Below are 17,477 nucleotides of genomic sequence, written 5' to 3' on the forward strand. Positions count from 1 at the left end.
TCTGTAGGTGAAGTTGTACGACTCCGGGTTACGCAAGAGAAGAAAATATATACATCACACACCGACACTGGTTTTGACAGTGAAACGCTATCCGACACTGCTTTCTGCAGTGAAGCTGGGGGTATGGCATAAATATCATCAACTCCTCATCTGCCTGAAGGCAATACATGTCCATCACCTGAAAGTGAAGTTATACGACACTGGGTTACGCCAATGAAGAAACTTGGTAGGCCCCATCACCCGAAGGTGAAGCTATACGACTCCGGGTTACGCCGGAGAAGAAATGTACATCACATATCCTTAACTATGTCCTATGGCCATAGACATCTACATACCCGTGTTGTGTGGATGTGTTATATGATAAGCCACTAGATACGTACTGAAAACATATCTCAAAAATCTCATATCAAAATCCAGAGCTCTAAGCTCAAAACCTTATCTTATCAATCCATGATAGCACATACTCATAAATCCGTAAAATAAGTCATATTCGTAAATCCCTAGAAAATCCAATCATTTATAATCTTTTGTAAAACGTAATTTCGATAAGTCCTAAATATCTCGTAAAAGCATTTAAATAAATCATAAGTTCTTCAAAAAGCATGAATATAGAAATCCATAAAACATATTAGAAACATGTTCATTTCATGAAATATGCAACGCATGCAAACCTAATATTTTATAAAACCATGCAAGTTAAGAAGGGATCCACTCACAAATATTTTGTTGCCCAGGAAATGCTCGAGCTAGTGAGGATGGAGTCACTTCCCACCGATGCACCTAACCATAATTTGAGATCATTTAGTAAAACTATACCTAAACAATAAAATTTGGGAAAACGGATGGCGAATTCGGATTCAGCACGTCGAAAGACCTAAGGGACCTCGAGTTTCCCCCATGTGTCGCCGCACGAGCCGCCACGAGGAAAGAGAGAGGGATTGGAAGTAAGGTGGTCTAAAACTTTTAATATAAAAAAAAAATTAAAAAAAAAAAAAAAAACAGGTGAATATCAGTTTACTACCCTCAAGTTTCATGGTTTTCAACATTTAGTACATGAAGTTTTTTTCATTCTAAAGTCATACCTAAAGTGTTAATTTTGGGACAGTCTCATACATCTGTTAGTCTGGTTGTCTTATGTTAACTGATGACGTGGTGCCTATGTTTACAATGACTGGATGCCACGTGTCATAAAGGGGTCCATGTGAAAATTAAAAATTCAAAAAAAAAATTTCATGCCCAAATTTAAAATATTAAAATAATATATATATATATATATATATATTTTTTTTTTTTTAAACCAAGACCCTTCATCTTCCCCCATCCAATTTCAAAGTTCTCACCTCCACTCTCACATTCTTCCTCCTCCTCCTCTTATTAATATCCAGCTTCCACACTTCCCTCACCGGTGGCGGTGGGGGTGGTGTTGTGAAATCCTCGCAACACGTTGAAGGCGGCGGGGCAGCTCAGGGAGTCGATCTGGTGGAGCCGGATTCTACAAAAGCACATAACAGCGTCTCGAAATTCCATATGGAATTGTTCCACCGCAGGCATGCTCAAAATTCCATATGGAATGCCAAATCTAACATAAACATATGGAAAACACGACATGAATGCCAAATCTAACAGCAAGCATGCTCGAAATTCCATATGGAATTGTTCCACCGCAACCAATTGACATCTGAGGCACTGGAGGGAACGTTCCAAATGGATTTGTAGCAGCCTAGCAGGTACTAGTTGTACTATTTGTATTGTTGGTACTGGTTGTACAGCTGTAGGGCTTTAAGCAGCAGGAAATTGTCCATTGTTGATATTAAGAGGCTTATTTTGGCTATGTCCCTTAAAACTTTATTTTGATCTCATTTTACCCTTTGTAACTCAAAAATTAATATTTTACTCCTTAACTCAAAATTCTTTTCACTTTGAATTATGAACTATCTGTTCTCCCTGAAACTAATATACTGTCTCCAAAAACATATGTGGGACCCAACACCTCATAAGACAATGCCACAAGTCCAATAAATTTGATTATAAATCTCTATTATGCGTTAACGTTCAACAATCAGAGAATATTAAATTTAAAAGAAATTAAAGAGATGAAAAAAATAAAAAATAAATTGATTAGCCTGGCACACTCATATCAAACCGACATAAGAAATTAATAGATCTAAGTCAATATGGAGTGAATTTTGATTTTTATGGAGATGACTTTCAAGTTTCAGGGGGTAAATGGGATCAAAATCGAGTTCAAAAGGGCAAAGTGAAACGAACTTTGATTTTTAAGGAGTAAAGTGACAATTTTTTAGTTACAAGAAGTAAAGTGAGATTAAAAACGGGTTCAAGAAGATGTAGCCAAAAATAAGTCATATTAAGATATATCAAATGGTCATAATGGGTTCATTTCTTAACCTTGCCCATAATATATCAAAACGAAGCTAGGAAAGTGTAGAATAAGATTATACTTATTTGAAAACCCAATGGTTGCCGGATATGATCGAAAAATGGCCTTAAAAGTGACTGGTCCGTGAAAAAACTAGGGAACTTGCCTGAAAAATGGAAAACTTTAGACGTCCATAACTTTGTCAATTCTTAACCAAAATTGACGATCTATATATGAAAATTCATCCACTCAACGAGAGGAATCCAAATATGGTGGTTAGAGACCTCACCTTGGCTGGAATAGACGAGAAATTGGCCTGGAAAGTCGCAGCTTCAATGGAGGATGTAGGACTTGCAATTGGACTTTGATTTTCAAAAACCCTAGGTTGGATTCATGTTTCTAGGGATGCTAGGAGTGTTTTGATGGTGTTTGTGTTGCAGAGGGAAGAGGGAGACACGGCGAGAGAGAGAGAGAGAGAGAGAGAGAGAGAGAGAGAGAGAGAGAGAGAGAGAGAGAGAGAGAATGTCTGATTGATGAGTAAAATAAAATAAGGAGAATGATTAATCGGTAGGTATGGTAGGTGAGAATGATTGATTTTTAAAGTTGGAAAGATTACTGTAGCAACATTATTCACGTTATAAATTTTCCTCAAATGAATAATGAAAATACTATAGTAATCCAACCGTTTTTCTTCATATGAATAGTAATTCATCAGATTTTTCTTCATATGAATAGTAATCCTTCTGATTTTTCTTTGGATGAATAGTAACGAACTATTAAATTAAAAGTCGAATAACAACGTCCATGTCAGGTTCCACTTTGCCAACATGGGGATAATCGTCAGTTTACATACTCGGGAAGGAAATGACATAAAAAATTAGAGATGGGTCGTCACAGTGAGAATCCTAGAGATCCATAAATCTTGTCTGTTTATCGTTCGGTTAGTTTTTGTCAAGTATTATTTATGTTTAATTTTAAATAAAAATATTTAAAATAATTTCTGATTACATGATACACGATTCACGAATCTCTGGACGAGGATGCATCGAGCAGGAAGAGGACCAAGTCGAGCAATACAAGGACGCAATCAAGCAAGACCAGGATGCGAGCAACGATGGTATTAGCAGTCCGCTGGTTTTCGAAGTGCCTCGCTAAGACCGTTTAGCGATGGATTTAGTCGGGGCGAGTCCACCCTTATCCCATTAAAATTAGTCCCTCTAGCTAACAAACAACATACTACACTAATCTTTAGTCTAGTCTAGTGAGGGTTAGTGAGGCCAAACAAACATCCTCTTAGTGGGTACGGAGGGAGAACATTCCAGGAGCTCACATAAGTTGAAGGCATTTAAGTCTTTCGAAGTTTTTTATTTTTTATTTTTATTTTTATTGAGAGAGATTTTGAAGTTTATTTTTAAAAATATATGATATTTTTAAAATTAAAGGTGAAATTTTAGTTATATTTGGTACCGCGCTCCATTGCCATCTGCTTAATAAAGACCCAGCAAAGAATCGACCTCTACTTCCTATGGGATTCCAAAGACTCTGCTGGGTTTTCCTCCTCTTCCTCCCAAACCCAGCAGAAACCCAGCTCGACCAAGAGCTCAACTTCAACGGCTTCAATGGCATCTCCAACAGCAGCAACATGAGCTTAAACGGCGTCGCATCAATCGAGGCCAACGGCATGCTAAAGCTCACAAACGACACTCTCAGAGTCCTCGGCCACGCCTTCTACTCCGCCCCAGTCCGATTCAAAAACTCTACCGACGGCAAAGCCTTTTCCTTCTCCACCTCCTTCGTCTTCACCATCGACCAGCAGTACCCAAAGTTCAGCGGCCACGGCCTTGCCTTCATAATCTCGCCGTCGAAATCGCTCCCGGGATCCCTCTCCAGCCAGTACCTCGGCATCCTCAACGCCACCGTCGTCGGCAACTTCTCCAACCACATCTTTGCCGTCGAATTCGACACAGTCCAGGACATCGAATTCGGGGACATCAACGACAACCATGTCGGAATCGATATCAACAGCCTGGCTTCCAACAAATCGACCCCCGCCGGGTTTTTCAGCGGTGGAAATTCGACGAAAGAGAACCTCAATCTCAAGAGTGGGCTGCCGATCCAGACCTGGGTCGATTACGATTCGGTGAAAAATCAAGTCACTGTCATGCTTTCACCTGATTCGATCAAACCCAGATCCCCGATTTTAACATTCGATGTCGATCTTTCTCCAATTTTGGAAGATTTTATGTACGTTGGGTTCTCTGCTTCGACCGGGTTGCTAGCCAGCTCCCACTACGTCTCCGGTTGGAGCTTTAAGATGAACGGAGAATCCAAATCTCTGGATTTAGAAGCTCTGCCTAAACTTCCCGGCCCGAAAAAAAAGCATTCATCAGCGTTGATCGTTGGCGTTTCTCTTTCTGTTCTTATTTTCTTTATCTTGGCCGCTAAATTGGGCTTCTACATTGTTCACAGGATCAAGAACGCCGAGGTGATCGAGCCGTGGGAGCTCGACATTGGGCCTCATAGATTCAGGTACAACGACCTGAAGCAGGCCACCAGAGGGTTCAGGGATAGAGAGGTGATTGGGTTTGGTGGATTTGGTAAGGTTTACAAAGGGACACTGCCGAATTCGGAAACCCAAGTGGCGGTTAAGCGAATTTCGAACGAGTCGAGGCAGGGTCTGCAGGAATTCGTATCGGAAATCGCCACCATTGGCCGTCTCAGGCACAGGAATTTAGTACAGTTGTTGGGGTGGTGTCGGCGGCGCGGAGATTTGTTGCTTGTGTATGATTTTATGCCTAATGGGAGCTTGGATAAATATTTATTTGAGAAGCCAAAAGCAATTTTGAGCTGGGAACAGAGGTTCAAGATAGCTCAAAATATAGCTTCTGGCTTATTGTATTTGCACGAAGGTTGGGAGCAGACTGTGATTCATAGGGACATAAAAGCAGGAAACGTGCTTTTGGATTCTGAGATGAATGGACGGCTTGGAGATTTCGGTCTTGCTAAATTGTATGAGCATGGAGCAAACCCTACAACAACTAGGGTTGTTGGGACACTGGGTTACCTCGCTCCGGAGTTGACTCGGACCGGAAAACCGACTCCGAGCTCGGATGTGTTTGCTCTTGGTGCTCTCCTGCTGGAGCTGGTGTGTGGGAGGAGACCCATTGAACCAAAAGCCCAGCCGGAGGAGCTGATTTTGGTTGATTGGGTTTGGGAGAAGTGGATGGCCGGTTTAATTCTTGAAGTTGTGGACCACAGATTGGGGGGTGAGTTTGATGATCTGGAGGCCATCGTGGTGCTGAAGCTAGGGCTGATGTGTTCGAATAATTCCCCCAGGGCAAGGCCCACAATGAGGCAGGTGGTGAGGTACTTGGAGGGTGAGGCGGCGCTGCCTGACGCAGTGGCGTCTCCCGGGGCTTATGATGGGAAGAAGGGTGACAGCGATGGCGGTGGAACGGGTGGTGAGTTTTGAGGATTATGTGCATTCCTATGAAGATATGGATACAGCAATACGATACGACATAACACGACGATACAAAAAATCTTTAAAATATAGGATACATTGGAACATATTTTGAGAACACAAGAATTCGAATTCATCATCTAAATTCAAATTCATTTGATAAATCTAATTCCCTTGATATATATCGAAGAAGTGTGAGAGTTTTATTCAAAGTTTCAATTAGAGGTTAGTTCTTCATATTCATTAGATTTGAAAATAAAGTTTTGTCTCTTATTAATTTTTTTTCTTTTAATTTCTGATTTGAAAGTGTGAAAGTATCCTAAAAGCATGATTCATGTATCTCACATGTGGAATATGTGTATCCATCAAGTCAAACTTAACCATAATACATATCAGACGAGTATCTAACAATATCGGATGCGAGATACGCGATCAAAGTGAAGTATCCGTTCATCATAAGCGCATTCTTATCCCACCGTTCATCATAACTACATGTTTTGATGAGTTAGGGACTAATGGTCATTGATTTTTAATTGAGGCATCATTGTTTCAAGTGGATTAAAGTTATGGAACCATCGCTGAAATTTTGTCTTTAATTCAAACAAGATTTATTATCATTTTCTCTAAATATCATAAGGCAGTTGAAATATTCAATATTTTCAAGTTAAAAAAGACATCTTTTTTTAAAAATTCTATAATGCACTGGTGTATCAGATGCTGAACTTAGCTAAATAATTTTGACAATATCATGATGTAGGACAGCCATTCTGATTAGGAATTATTTATCCTATTAGCAAAACAACTTAAACTGTTGCAATATTTATTATGCCATATATGTCCCCAGGTGTATACGCCTCTCGCTGCCTCTCTCCTCCTGTGAAAAGGGTACTCGCACACATAAAACCAGCTTAAGTTTTAGAATTCGTCATCAAACTAAAAATCCCCATCCACATAGGGCTGGGTTCGGTTTTTTTCGGTTCGGTTTTTTCTCAAAATCGAAATCGAACCGAAATTTCGGTTCGGTTCGGTTCGATTTTTTTCGGTTTTTTTCGGTTTTTTTTTTTTTTTTTTTCTCCCTCCAAAATTATTAAAAAAAAAAAAAGGAAATATGAAAGTTCACATTCATATTAATAGGCCAGGCGGAATGAAAAATAAGGAGGAGGAGGGTTAGGGTTACACTTAAGGGTTTTGTTAAAAAGATTAAAAAATTAAAAAAAATCTCACAAATCCTGGAGGCATGAGGGTTCGAACCCATGCCTCCATGCTTGTAAAGTTTCACTGAAACCAACTTGGCAACAGGTTCTGTTTTGTTATGATTGTATGACTAAACTATTTATAAATATTCAAAAAAATTATATATATATATATATATATATATATCGGTTCAGTTCGGTTTCCGAGCCTCAAAAACCGAAACCGAACCGGTCAGATTCGGTTTTTTTTTCGGTTCGGTTTTCGGTTTTTTAAACCCACCCCTACATCCACCTGTGACATGCACATGAACTTCAAAAATAAGCCATCAAACTCTTTCTTTTAAAGCTGCAATCCGTCCTTTGCCGCAAGGGACTTTAAGGGGATGATAGGAGAGAGAATCCAAGTCGTCGTTACATTCAAAAACTCTAATTAACGAATTTTAAATTCAATGACGAATTCTAAAATAATGTCCAAGTTCAGGAACCAAGTATATATTTTACTCTAATTTTTAAATTTACCCGAAATTAGAGTGAACAATTTCATCTCTCTATTTCCTAATACTTATACATTTCATCTGTGATAACAAGTCACTGGATGAGGACTAAAATGGAAAATTATATCTTGCTAACAACATTTTAATTGCTACAAACTATCTACTTCTAATTATCACCGTGTAACAACCCGTCCCGATTTTATCGGAACGAAAGGAGTATTTTCGTGAAATTTGCATCTTGGCCTAGATCTTTTTCTTTTAAAATTGTTTTTGCGTGTTAAATGGTGTGCCCAAGCGGTCCACCTGTGATCCTTGTCCCCCCGGCCCCTCTCCCCTATTTTCTTTTTGGACCCGTGAGTCCCCACTCTCCTTCCTTTTTATTTTTCTGAAAAAGCTTTCTTTCTCTCTCGAAACTCCTTCTCGGCTCTTTGGATCTCAACCTCATTCGAGGGCTTTTCTCACCAACAAACAACACCACAACAACATCAACATCTCCATTAACACCCTAGTGAGCTTATAATCGAAAGAGAACACCCCGAACCCCTTCCTTCCTCTCGGCCTACACTATTCACCGAAGTTCTCCGGCTAGTTTTCTCCTCCTCCGGCGAAGGTAAGCCTTGAACCTCGTCCAATAGTTGTAGATCATGTCTTAGTGTATGTTTGGAAGTGGTTTTAAGAAGTTTTATTGATGTTTGGACGTAGGAACCTCACGGGGGAAATCTTCCCCAGTTTTGGTCAGCGTGCAAGGTATCAATCTCTTCATCTCGCTGAGTACTACAACTTTCCTTTTTGTTTCACCGAATGAGTCACAATAATATCACCATATTTGCTCCATGCACTGCCTTCCACCGAATTTACAGAACTTTTTCCTTATTTTGTCTTGTAATTCAGTGAAAACCAATCACCATCAAATCTCGTTGCCTATCTGTCCCAAGAAAGAATGTAGCATGGCGCCGAATGGCCACCAGGAAGTGGCCTACATGTTAACACTTCCTAACCTTATCGAAGCTATTTAAATATCCTGACTCTTGGATTTGACAGCCGAACTTCCAATATAAAACCCCATGGCCGACTCTTATACACACACAGACACACACACACACACATACTTTGATAGTCCTCCAATCCCCCACTTTTCTTTTCTTTTGGACAAAGGAAAGTGAGGAAACCGCTTTATTGAAAAAGTGTGCAACCACCGGTCCCAACTTCTGTCAAGGTGGAAAATCTAAGCAGGAGAATTCGCCACTTATCCCTTGCATGCACATGCATACATGTATGCATTCTATTTAATGTAGAAAATGAGAGAGCTGTCGCATCTCTCAACTACCGAGGTCGAGAAAAATGGCAGCTCGGCCTATCACCAATCAAGGTCAACGATTGGAGCAAATAATGGTCACCAACGACTAATAATGTTGCCCCCTTGTTTTCTTATGCATTGGCCTAAAAGGCCAAATGGTTAAGAAAATAATGTACTCTTTTTCTTTTCTTTTTTTTAACAAAAGGAAATGAAAACGGCTAAGTCATAATTAGGAGGATCTTGTCTTGAATGATCAATGAATGATTCAATGCCGCATTAAGGGCTATGTTTTTCTTTTGGGTTTTTTTTTCTGTTTTTCTTTTGGTTCCAAGTTTTTTATTGATTGTTATATGTGAAACAGGAATTTAAGGGCTATGTTTTCAAGAGATCATGGGAGGTTGCGACAAGCAAGGTTTCCCCATGAAGCAGGGAGTGTTGACCTCTGGCCATGTTCGCCTCTTGCCCCACAGAGGTTGTTTTAAACTTATGCATTTATATCAGTATATTAGTTAGATATGAATAATATGAATTCTCTCTATGAATAGATGACTCCTTAATTGTGTTTCCTCTTTATGAATATATATGAAGTTAGTCCTACGCTTAAGGAGAAAAGAAAATTTTCGATTACATTTTGTACTGTCCCAGTCCTACTTTATTAATGGAATCCTTGTAACGGGAATACACGTCCTTTTCTTTTGATGTTGTTGGCTACCTTGTGTATATAACGTTTGCAAATTGACACTATGAGGTATTTCACCAACAAGAAGGGAGCAACCACAACCATCAACAAGATCAAGGGGCCGAAGAGGCCAACAATCTTCATAAACTTTAAACTTTTCATTTTGCTTTTGGTTTGTAACGTAATTTATTTTGAAACTTTGGTTTGTAACTAATTTTTTTGCTTTTGGGTTTGTTACTTCATTTATTTTGAAACCTTGGCTTGTAATTAATTTTTTTACTTTTGGATTTGTAACTTAATTTATTTTTGTTGCATGCATGTGTAATAGAATAGGCAAATCAAATTGGCTATTGTGAGTAGGGGATATATGCAATGATTTTGGTTTGATTTTATTTCTACAGAATAACTTGATCACTTCATTCATGCTTGGGAACTATAGATATGCAGAGTGGCTGCACACTGCACAGCAGCACAGACAAGTTATTATAGCCCAAAAACTGAAAAGCCCAAAATTATTTCGGGATTCCCGAAAATTTGGTTTAGGATCAGTCTTGAAATTAGGAATCCTGAAAATTTCGGTTTGGGAATCGGGACAACGTTTTTGGTTCGGTATCCCATATCGAACCAGCCCTAGCCGCATAGGATGTTCCTTGGCCCACTATATAAGACCTTGATATAAACAAGCCTAGTGTGAATTGATCTACTCGGTGTCCCACTGGGCGTGCCACATGGGATGTTCCTCGGCCCCCTTTATTTTCTTAAGCATCGGCTGAGCAGCCGAATGGTTAAGAAAATATATATTTTTTTTTAGCAAACGAAAATAAAAGTGGCCAAACCATGAGGAGGAGGCCAATGATGCTTTATTACAAGCCGAAATCTTTTTATATCAAAATTTTCACTTTGAGTTTTTCCAAGGCCGAATAGAAGATCATCTTCAAATATGTTCGACTAGACAAAAGATTTTTTATCATCGGGCGTCGAATGTGTTGAACAATTATTATGCCCCCCAGGCACAATAATTTCGTTAATTTCGGCTTTTAACTCAAATAACTTAGTCGAACATGATTTCTCCATATCGGCTTTATCACAATAATCATATCGATTGGCGTGGTTTTTCTGACTAGGCCTATGTCTCCAATGACCATATCAATTGATGTGGTTTTTTCATCTAAAACCGTGTATCGGTCCTGTTCGTCATTGGAACACTCATCTGACGAATCATTTTTTGAGTCGATTTTTGGCTCAGAAACTTGAACTTTTTCTTCTAGGCCACCACACTTTCAGTTTCGACCGAGACAACAGGTGGCCTAGGTATTTCTTCAGCCGTCTTGACAATTTTCCTAGGCAGAATTTTGATTGTGGCCGGAGCAGAAAATTGCTCCCATCTTCTATGCCACTTCTCAAACAGTTTTGCTCTCTCCTTGTGGCAATTTTCCAATTGCTTTAGGAGCTCGTACAATTGGCTACGTGGAGCCGAATTGACGTCTTGATATATCATATGAACTTCACAGTTTTAGCACAAGGGTCCCACTAGCGTGCCAAAATGTTGACCCTAAAAACTATCAAGCCTACGTGGCGCGCAGACCGAGTAATTAATAAGCTAACTGCGTCCTTCGATTGTGTGCAGGGCGTGCCAACTCGTCGGCCGAGCTCGACCTAGGAGTAAAATGTGTTGACGTCGCGTTGAGTGCACTGTTGACTTCTTGATCTTGCGACTGCGGCCAAGGAAAGAACATGTCTCGGCCTTCGAGTTCTAGAGCCTAAAGACAAGACTGCTAGTTCTACGAAGTTCAATATCAAATTCGACTTTCAATGTGGCGAATGTAATAACCTGTAACACCTCAGTACGCCGAGAAAGCTAATGAGATGACCTCTACCAATAAGGATTCGAAAATCCCTCTCGACCGAGACTTAGATAGATAATTAGTCAGCCTCGACACAGTATTATTTATCTAAACTGAAGCTGCTTCGTCAACGGCTGATTCTACAGCAACAGTGCTGTTTATCTAAACCGAAGGTGTCACCGGTTGCCTTCACAGTACTGTTTATCCAAACTGAAGATGTGTTGGTGGAAAATCTCAAGGTTGTTGAGAGATTTCGCGTAGCGCGAGAGCTTGCGCAAGGCAGTTTGTGTGTTGAATTGGAGGGGGCCTTAATATTGTTTGCGACTCTGTATTTATAGTGGCTGTATTTTGCTTAGCACAACCTGATAACTTTGTAAAGTCCAATCGCCTCTCTAACTTTGTAGAATATCACCTGCTACGTTGACTCTGAACCATTAGATTGTGTGGAACCGCCTTAGCCATCCAATATCCCCCAATTTTCCTTGAAAAGATAAAGATATCTTTCCACATGCATGGCCTGACCAAACTAATGCGACTTATTCCAACTAAAACTTCTCTTTTCCACCATGTCGGTCCAGGTACAACCATACATGCATAATAAATTACCTTTAATCGCAATATAATCTGATACTTTAAAGACCACCTTCCATCAAACTTATCATTTGACAGACTTCATGAGAAGACAAACGCATATGCCATCCAACTTTTGCACGGCATCAATCAAACACCCATTCAATCTCATATGTACCTCTTTGTTCTCTTATCTGACCAACATTTAATTTGCACGCAAATTGTTGTTTAACCAGATAAGAGTCCCAAAGCTTGAGATATAGTTTGCAACTCATCTATCTTGTATCAAGATAATTCACCATCAAAAGATAATATCATGATTAAAACCATAATATATCCTTCAATAATAATTATCTTAACTATTCTGCCATCCAACGGTTGAGAGCTATGTTCATCAACGGCCTTGATTGCACGAACTAATAGTGTAAAATCGGGTCTAAACAGGTTCAAATACGAAAAACAGAATACAACGATTAAAAGTTCCGTTTCTGTTCCTAGAAAGGTAATTTCGGCGTCATAGTTACAGCAAATATACCCAAAAGATCAAAGAGCTTCCATCTTTACCGGGATTAAACAAAATCGAACGCTTGAGTTGATCTAATACATACAAATGCTTATAAATTACTAAGTACCACTTGAATTGGAACAACAATATTTATCCGACTTAGCATGCACGCATGCATATCGAACGGTTTATTCGGATGTGCTAGTACTTATGGCATTGCTAGCTAAGTCATGAAACAGAAGTTAGAAATAACAAAACAATCGAAAAGATTAGTCCCTCACCAGGAAGCAGAGTGTCTCTAGCCCTAATTGCCATCTTCCTCCAAAAATCTCCAGCAGCACTCCTGTACAAATTTAGCTCTTCGATGATTTTATCTTGGACATTTGTATCAGGAACCAATCTCTCGATGCAATCAAACGTACCCGAGACAATATCACTATGCATATCTCCTTCGATACTGTAAATATTTTGGGGTTAAGGTAGAAGCCTGCAGCATGAAGAGGAGAATGCCACAGCTGTTCCCATCGTTGATCTATGATATTCCAGTATACCATGTACTCCTCCCTCTTAATGAGTTCTTTCTTAATTGTTTCTTTTGCCCAATACATTCCAGCATACACGTATCCCATTGCAGGCCTCTTCTCACTACCAACCATTCTCAAAACTCGCAAGAGAGGATCTGTCCGACGAACAATCAACATGCATGAGGACCAAAATGACTGATTACTAATAAGAGACGTGCGTCACGCCGCCTCTAATTCATGGTACGCTTCTTTGTGTTTTTGTGTGAAAATGATTGTTAAGGTCTTACCTAGGGTTTACTCTACAAAGTACAAAGAGAATTATCACTTCACCAATAACTGAACGGTTTTAAAAAATGCAGCTCTAATCATTTTGTAAGATAAATGATGTGATTGAAGATAATTGAATTAGTACTTAAATGTTAATTAACATACTTATTTATTATTTATGACACAGCATTTAATTTACAAATTTAATTAAAATTTTGATCTCTTGTTACTTTCACATTTTCTGATGTAAAAATTTGATCTCAAGTCTATTAATTTAATTCAAACCATTTTCTACGATGATTGACGAGGTGAGGTGATAGCCCACCATTGGGTCCTCCATCACAAATTCAATCCAGTCCTCTACTCCAGAGGTTGATTCTCTCATCACTTAAGCTCTCTCTTTTTTCTTTCTCTTCTACTTGAATGGTTATGGTTAAGTTATATTAACATTTTATATTAATTTTTTTTATTAAAACACTAAGATAAAAAACGAAGTTTGAGAGAAGATAAGAAAAGATGATGAGAATAAAAGACGAGAATCCCACTCCGCACTAGCACGAACCCAATGACCCGCCTCAAAATAAGAACTGTTGGCCCACCGACTGTTTTATTCCGCAAACCCAATTGAGCCGCCCCCAGGTGCCGTTAAAAATACGTCACGAACAAAACGAAAAACTGTTATTTCTACACATTGGATTGGGAAATGTGGAAATAACCAAGATCCAAAACTCTAAAAGTAAAAAAAAGCATAAAAAATATAAAAAAAAAAAAGAATATAAAAATGAAAAGTGTTATTGGTACTTCAAAAATCTCATTCTGCATTCCTCATAAGTGTATTTTTCTTTCTAAATATAAAAAATTTAGAATGTATAATGAGAAATTTGAAATGCCAATAATAATTCTCATAAAAATTTCCATCTGCATATGTAAATTTTACAATTACTAATTTACTGGGTACGGAGAGAACATCCCAGGAGCTCACAGTTTTATATTTTTAACAAAGATATTTTTTCCTTAGAGATTTTGAACAGTTTTATATTTTTAACAAAGATATTATACACCAAAGGGAAAGTGGTTAGGTTAACCTTGACAATTAGTTAACAATAATATAGTTTAAATTTATCTCTGAAGAGAATCGAACGTAAGACCTCTCATTTACAAATGAAGGGAAATACCACTAGACTGTAGTATTAAGTACTTGACACTATACGTTAATATACTGAACTCCATTATCATGTGCTTAATAAGAGATTTTTCAATATGATTGATAAACGAGTACACCACATGTAATTAATGATGATATATATATATATATGTGTGTTAAAAAGTTAATAACTTAAAAAATAAAAAATTTCACCGATCTTATTAAAATACATGATGTACCACTTGTGTACCTACCACAGTTAAAAATTTCTCGTGCTTAATAAAGACCCAGCAAGGACTCGACCTTGACTGCCTATGGCATACCAAATGTTCATTCTTTACTGGGTTTTCCTCCTCTTCCTCGCAAACCCAGCAAAAACCCAGCTCGACCAAGAGCTCTACTTCAACAACTTCTATGACGTAGCCCACAGCAGCAACTTGAGCTTAAACGGCGTCGCAGCAATCACGTCCAACGGCATGCTCAAGCTCACAGACGACACTCCCAGAGTCCTCGGCCACGCCTTCTACTCCGCCCCAGTCCGATTCAAAATCCCCACCGACGGCAAAGCCTTTTCCTTCTCCACCTCCTTCGTCTTCACCATCGTCCCGGAGTACCCAAAGCTCGGCGGCCACGGCCTTGCCTTCATAATCTCGCCTTCGAAATCGCTCCCGGGATCCCTTCCCAGCCAGTACCTCGGCATCCTCAACGCCACCGTCGCCGGCAACTTCTCCAACCACATCTTTGCCGTCGAATTCGACACAGTCCAAGACTTCGAATTCGGGGACATCAACGACAACCATGTCGGAATCGATATCAACAGCCTGGTTTCCAACAAATCGACCCCAGCTGGGTTTTTCAGCGGTGGAAATTCGACGAAGGAGAACCTCAAGCTCAAGAGTGGGCTGCCGATCCAGGCCTGGGTCGACTACGATTCGGTGAAAAATCAAGTCACTGTCATGCTTTCACCCGATTCGATCAAACCCAAATCCCCGATTTTAACATTCGATGTCGATCTTTCTCCAATTTTGAAAGATTTTATGTACGTTGGGTTCTCTGCTTCGACGGGGTTGCTCGCCAGCTCCCACTACGTCTCCGGTTGGAGCTTTAAGATGAACGGAGAAGCCAAATCTCTGGATTTAGAAGCTCTGCCTAAACTTCCCGGCCCGAAAAAGAAGCATTCATCAGCGTTGATCGTTGGCGTTTCTCTTTCTGTTCTTGTTTTCTTTATCTTGGCCGCCGGATTGGGCTTCTACATTGTTCACAGGATCAAGAACGCCGAGGTGATCGAGCCGTGGGAGCTCGACATTGGGCCTCATAGATTCAGATACAATGAGCTGAAGCAGGCCACCAGAGGGTTCAGGGATAAAGAGGTGATCGGGTTTGGTGGATTTGGTAAGGTTTACAAAGGGACACTGCGGAATTCGGAAACGCAAGTGGCGGTTAAGCGAATTTCGCACGAGTCGAGGCAGGGTCTGCAGGAATTCGTGTCGGAAATTGCTACCATTGGCCGTCTCAGGCACAGGAATTTAGTGCAGTTGTTGGGGTGGTGTCGCCGGCGCGGAGATTTGTTGCTTGTGTATGATTTTATGCCTAATGGGAGCTTGGATAAATATTTATTTGAGAAGCCAAAAGCAATTTTGAGCTGGGAACAGAGGTTCAAGATTGCTCAAAATGTAGCTTCTGGCTTATTGTATTTGCACGAAGGTTGGGAGCAGACTGTGATTCATAGGGACATAAAAGCAGGAAACGTGCTTTTGGATTCTGAGATGAATGGAAGGCTTGGAGATTTCGGTCTTGCTAAATTGTATGAGCATGGAGCAAACCCTACAACAACTAGGGTTGTTGGGACACTGGGTTACCTCGCTCCGGAGTTGACTCGGACCGGAAAACCGACTCCGAGCTCGGATGTGTTTGCTCTTGGTGCTCTCCTGCTGGAGCTGGTGTGTGGGAGGAGACCCATTGAACAAAAAGCCCTGCCGGAGGAGGTGATATTGGTTGATTGGGTTTGGGAGAAGTGGAAAGCTGGTGCAATTCTTGAAGTTGTGGACCCCAGATTGGGGGATGAGTTTGATGATCTGGAGGCTGTGGTGGTGCTGAAGCTAGGGCTGATGTGCTCAAATAATACCCCCAAGGCAAGGCCCACAATGAGGCAGGTGGTGAGGTACTTGGAGGGTGAGGCAGCGTTGCCGGACACAGTGGCGTCTCCCGGGGCTTATGATGGGAAGAAGGGTGTTGAGTTCGAGGATTATGTGCATTCTTATCCCACATCATCAGGTTTTGTGAAGGCAAGTGATTGGTCCTGTGATGATGCGGATGTTGATTTCGACGGCTGTTCTGGCTCGCCTCCCTTAGTATCTGGTAGTCGTGGAGGTGGTAGTGACAGGTACCCAAGCTAGCGAGGATTCTAGTGTGTAATGGGGGATTTATCCGCCATGTCTCTATCTCTCACATCAAGTCAGAGATAGAGGCAGGGCGGAAAATTCCTAGCTACACTCAAGTTTTTCCTATGTAGGATTGACAATCCCCTCTTTTTCCCTTTTGTATTTTGCTTGTTTGTTTTTCTTTTGTATGTTTATAGTTATGTTAGTATTTCTACGTTGATGTATGTAAATTTGATTTTTGTGACACACCTTGTCGGCTTGTGACTTGTAAATATATTCCGGCAAATGATGTTTCTTTGACCTGCATTTATATCTTCCTCTTTCATCTTTGAAATTCATTGTGTTTATACAAGTTTTCACATCATTGATTATATCTTACTTGACGTCGACGACGACAAGGTTCTGTATTCGATTCTCGTTTAAGGTTCTATGTTAGATTGTAACTTTCAGTGGTATAAAATATATAAATAAATAAAAATAGAACATAAAAAACATGAGAAGAGCTTGCACGCTTAATGTCATGAAACATTAGAACATACAAAACCAATACAAATTCATCCCCTTATTTCTGAATACTTTTACATAACATCATTTGTGAAATCCAGGTCACTGGATGGGAGCATATCAATCTTTCTAACAAGATTTAAATTGCTACAAACTATCTGCTCCTTCTAATTAATAAAAAAAGGGATCCTTGGATCATCGTTCTTAGGATTATAGTTTCTTGCCGGTAACCTGA

General features: G+C 39.9%; 2 protein-coding genes across 2 annotated transcripts; both read left to right on the forward strand.

Annotated features, from left to right (window-relative positions):
- Positions 1-3,847: 3,847 nt before the first annotated feature.
- On the forward strand, positions 3,848-6,016 carry LOC137720119 (L-type lectin-domain containing receptor kinase S.4-like). The gene has a single exon (XM_068459130.1). It carries the CDS (start codon positions 3,903-3,905, stop codon positions 5,847-5,849), a length of 1,947 nt encoding a protein of 648 aa, XP_068315231.1. The 5' UTR covers positions 3,848-3,902; the 3' UTR covers positions 5,850-6,016.
- An 8,560-nt stretch (positions 6,017-14,576) lies between these two features.
- Positions 14,577-17,063, forward strand: LOC137720118 (L-type lectin-domain containing receptor kinase S.4-like). The gene has a single exon (XM_068459129.1). The coding sequence runs from the start codon at positions 14,672-14,674 to the stop codon at positions 16,751-16,753; it is 2,082 nt and encodes a 693-aa protein (XP_068315230.1). The 5' UTR covers positions 14,577-14,671; the 3' UTR covers positions 16,754-17,063.
- Positions 17,064-17,477: the final 414 nt, after the last annotated feature.

Source organism: Pyrus communis, chromosome 16 (assembly GCF_963583255.1).
Source record: "Pyrus communis chromosome 16, drPyrComm1.1, whole genome shotgun sequence".
Lineage (NCBI taxonomy): Eukaryota > Viridiplantae > Streptophyta > Magnoliopsida > Rosales > Rosaceae > Pyrus > Pyrus communis.